Source organism: Salmo salar, chromosome 13, assembly GCF_965601325.2.
Source record: "Salmo salar chromosome 13, fSalSal1, whole genome shotgun sequence".
NCBI classification, from domain to species: domain Eukaryota; kingdom Metazoa; phylum Chordata; class Actinopteri; order Salmoniformes; family Salmonidae; genus Salmo; species Salmo salar.
In genome coordinates, this window is record NC_138303.1 from 18,327,501 (window position 1) to 18,332,500 (window position 5,000).

General features: G+C 43.0%; 1 protein-coding gene across 1 annotated transcript in view; it reads left to right on the plus strand.

Annotated features, from left to right (window-relative positions):
- The window catches only part of wnt5a (wingless-type MMTV integration site family, member 5a), a 21,961-nt gene extending 18,406 nt beyond the window's left edge, over positions 1-3,555 (plus strand). Inside the window, exons 4-5 of the mRNA XM_014134623.3 lie at positions 101-393; positions 1,058-3,555. Of these exons, the coding sequence (XP_013990098.1) occupies positions 101-393; positions 1,058-1,516 (752 nt within the window). The 3' untranslated portion in view covers positions 1,517-3,555. The remainder of the gene's footprint in view (positions 1-100; positions 394-1,057) is intronic.
- Positions 3,556-5,000: the final 1,445 nt, after the last annotated feature.

The window sequence follows — 5,000 nt, forward strand, 5'->3', positions numbered from 1 at the left end:
TCATCTCTTCTTTTTAGTCTTTGACTCATCACTTCAAATTCAATCTATCACCAGGTCTGTCATATATTCATTTTGTTCTTCTGTCCGTCTCTGCCCACAGGAAGCAGAGAAACAGCGTTTACGTATGCCATCAGCGCGGCGGGGGTGGTCAATGCCGTGAGCAGGGCTTGCAGAGAGGGGGAGCTGTCGAGCTGCGGCTGCAGTCGGGCTGCACGTCCCAAAGACCTGCCTCGTGATTGGCTGTGGGGCGGCTGCGGGGACAACCTGAACTATGGCTACAGATTCTCTAAAGAGTTTGTTGACGCGCGGGAGCGGGAGAAGAGCTATGCCAAGGGATCATTCGAAAGTGCCCGGCTCATGATGAACCTACACAATAACGAGGCTGGACGGAGGGTGAGCAGGAATAACGCTCAGTCACACACACCCTGACTAACTGAAGCACTGGGCCTGCATACTTATTCTAATGACACACACACACACACACACACTGAAAGGAGGAAAACAAGTCCATCTCCACCTACGTCAGCTGTCCTGAAGTTGATTCCTAATGACAGTAGTGAGGGAATGGAAGACAGAGGGGAGAGAGAGATAATCCAGGTCAATCAGATGGGCGTAGGACAGTATCACTTGATCATCTGTGTAACAGCTCTGTCTCTCCTCTGAAGCCTGTCTTTTGATCTGTGTGAGATGGAATCATGATGGCTCGCTGAGCTCTTTCTGTAGTTCCTTCCAAATGCCTCGACACAGCCTCAAAGGAAACAGCTTGCCAGACCGTGTAGCTTTCACATCACTTCTAACTGGTAGAAATGAGCGAAAGGGTTCTGTTCTGCTGACAGTGTGGGTCATAGAGGGCATCATGTACTTCTCCCTAATGACATGACGTCTGTGAAGATCTGATGCATGATACATTCACACATACAGTAAAGCATGTGTGCAGTATTGCCAGTTTGACATTTTTAGATGAAATGTATCTGTTCTCTGCTTTCTCTTAGTCCTGTGTAGTCTCTCTAGTTGGTGATAATAATCAGTCTCTCTACCTCTCCTTCTCTCCTCTCAGACGGTGTCGGACCTGGCCCATGTCTCCTGTAAGTGCCATGGTGTGTCGGGCTCCTGCAGTCTGAAGACGTGCTGGCTGCAGCTGGCAGACTTCCGCAAGGTGGGCGAGACCCTGAAGGAGAAGTACGACAGTGCAGCCTCCATGAAGCTCAACTCGCGTGGCAAGCTGGTGCAGCGGGACAGCAAGTTCAACCCCCCCACCAGCCATGACCTGGTCTACATCGAGTCCAGCCCAGACTACTGTCTGTCCAACCAGAGCACAGGCTCCCTGGGTACTGTAGGCAGGCTGTGCAATAAGACCTCTGAGGGCATGGATGGCTGTGAGCTGATGTGTTGTGGCCGGGGATATGACCAGTACAAAGCCCAGATTGTGGAGCGATGCCACTGCAAGTTCCACTGGTGCTGCTATGTCAAGTGCAAGCGCTGCACCAAAACCGTGGACCAGTTCGTCTGCAAGTGAGGAGGAGGAGGAGGAGGAGAAGAGTGTGTGTTCGTGCAAGTGTGCATGCGTGTGTGTATCCAGAGAGGCGGAAGGAAGGAGGCGAAGAGAGGAAGAAAGAAAAAGAAAAAACTATATGAATTATATTTATAGAGTTAAACAATTATACCATTGCAGAAGACTGATACTTTCTTTTCCACGTAATAGTTCCAAAAAATGTTATGCCTTCCGAAACCAAAAATACAGTGAAATATTTATTTTCTGAGATTATTTTTGCCCGATCATCCAAAGCGAATTTTTTATGAATCCCCAGGCCTGGAGATCAGCAGTCATTATTTTTTAAACTCTCAATATGACCTATAACAAGGTTCCCCAATAGGTGCTTCCCCACAGGGGATTTTATTTCCCCCCCAAGTTTTCTGAGCAAAACAAAAGACAAATTATCATTTTCGTTGTTGAATTTAAGACTGTAAAATCACTGGGAAATCAGCGCAAAGTTATTTTTAATTTAGGAAATCTATTTCCAAGTATTCCTACGCATAAATAGAGAGAAATGTGATTATTTTCCAATGTAATCAGGGTTTGAAATGATTCTGTTTTTGCCAAGTACTGTATCTTTTTGGGATTCTTGCGGTCAATTTGCAGTGTACAAATTATTTATAACTATGTCAGCCCCCTCGACCATCCGCTCAAGGAAAAATCGGCCCACGGCTGAATGGAATTGGGGACCACAGTCCTATAGCTTATATTTGACTAGTCCATTGGGTCACCATGACTGTGAAATGGGAGCTTCTCTCACGTTTCATAACTCTAGATGAGTTAAATGTTGTGGTTGATGGAGAACGCTGAATGCCCACAGTCTTAGCTGTTGAATCTCGGGCTGCCGGTAAGAGGGGAATGTTTACTTCCATATTTATGTCACTATAGGGTGGTTAGACCTAAATCAAACCTCCATTGAACATTGTTAAATCTGGCTCTATAGGTAGTCATTGGCCCCATCCTAAACCCTAACCCTAGTCCCTTATGTTGCCTCTGTCTAAACCAAACAAGGGCCTAGGTAGTCATTGGCCCCATCCTAAACCCTAACCCTAGTCCCTTATGTTGCCTCTGTCTAAACCAAACAAGGGCCTAGGTAGTCATTGGCCCCATCCTAAACCCTAACCCTAGTCCCTTATGTTGCCTCTGTCTAAACCAAACAAGGGCCTAGGAAAGTGGGAGTGATTTGGGTTGGGGTTAGTTCCATCCTGTAATGTATCCCACAAGGCCTAGATCTTCCCAGGTGCCCCAGCTAGTCCTCCCAAACACATTCAGCATATGCACTTTGACCCCGAGGCCTTACCCCATCTGTATGATTTGTTTGTTTTGAACTACAGTGTCTGTAATATACCATATTATAGTCTACTTTCTCCATATTAAAACCGATATCCACTTAACATATAACATGTTACTTTCATGGTTTAAATATACAGTATATGGGCAATGTTGTGGTTATGATGGTGAAATCCCACATGTTCTATATGGTATATAGTAGGTCTAACCAACCAATCACTTATTAAATTGTATGTATTTATTTTCTTTTATCCAAATCTCTTAAGCTTCCAGATAGCGCTGTGGGTTTTTTCTATTTCAATAAATGCATTTAAATCCTACACTTTGTTACATACAATATTTTCAGGTTACTTATCATTTGTTTTCACATTTTTAAGGATATGTTACAGATTTAATTTGGTTCCGCGGCATTGTTTTTGTAAAGGGCATTGCCCTTTGTTCTAAAACACCTGTTCATTGTGTTACTCCTGTCCAAGCCTTCACAAACGGATCTAGCCTTCGCTTGTTGCCTCAAACTTGTTAATACCCCTCAGCTCCTACCCCACTAGCCCTGTGATCATCTTCAATAAAACATTGTTGCTATATGTTATCAATCCAAACTGTATATTTATTCTCTTCGCAATTAATTGAGATTTGCAAAACATATTTCTTATAGCTGTTACTTTGTTTGTTTATTTTTTAAATTGGATCTATGTGCTACTTTGTTTCAATAAATATTCTACGTAAACCTACTGAACAGTCGTAACTTTCAATACAGATCTACTCCGGGACAGTAAACCTACTGAACAGTCGTAACTTTCAATACAGATCTACTCCGGGACAGTAAACCTACTGAACAGTCGTAACTTTCAATACAGATCTACTCCGGGACAGTAAACCTACTGAACAGTCGTAACTTTCAATACAGATCTACTCCGGGACAGTAAACCTACTGAACAGTCGTAACTTTCAATACAGATCTACTCCGGGACAGTAAACCTACTGAACAGTCGTAACTTTCAATACAGATCTACTCCGGGACAGTAAACCTACTGAACAGTCGTAACTTTCAATACAGATCTACTCCGGGACAGTAAACCTACTGAACAGTCGTAACTTTCAATACAGATCTACTCCGGGACAGTAAACCTACTGAACAGTCGTAACTTTCAATACAGATCTACTCCGGGACAGTAAACCTACTGAACAGTCGTAACTTTCAATACAGATCTACTCCGGGACAGTAAACCTACTGAACAGTCATAACATTCAATACAGATCTACTCCGGTACAGTAAACCTACTGAACAGTCATAACATTCAATACAGATCTACTCCGGGACAGTAAACCTACTGAACAGTCGTAACATTCAATACAGATCTACTCCGGTACAGTAAACCTACTGAACAGTCATAACATTCAATACAGATCTACTCCGGGACAGTAAACCTACTGAACAGTCATAACATTCAATACAGATCTACTCCGGGACAGTAAACCTACTGAACAGTTGTAACATTCAATACAGATCTAATCCGGTACAGTAAACCTACTGAACAGTCGAAACATTCAATACAGATCTACTCCGGGACAGTAAACCTACTGAACAGTCGTAACTTTCAATACAGATCTATTCCGGGACAGTAAACCTACTGAACAGTCGAAACATTCAATACAGATCTACTCCGGGACAGTATGGTTAAATTCAACTCCACATTTTAACTAAAATTGTATTTAAAACATTTGAAACATTGTCTATATTTCCCTCTATCCTGGCGCTCGGAGAGAAATCGACTGTTATTGTCTGTACAGAATAAATGTAGGGAAGATTTGTCTATTTGTATATTATTTTATTATGAACTATGAATTGTCTACTTTTGACGTAGTAGGAGACACTTGATTCTAAAAGTTAATAATATGATCAAATCAAACATGTCATTAAATAAATGCATCTGGAACGTTCATTAGGAGTTTGATTCCTGGAATGCCTCAGTTAACTCCTGGCAGAGGCAGCTAGAGCTGAGAGAGAGAGAGAGTTATGGAGAGGAGAAAGGCAGCTAGGGCTGAGAGAGAGAGAGTTATGGAGAGGAGAAAGGCAGCTAGGGCTGAGAGAGCGAGTTATGGAGAGGAGAAAGGCAGCTAGGGCTGAGAGAGAGAGTTATGGAGAGGAGAAAGGCAGCTAGGGCTGAGAGAGAAA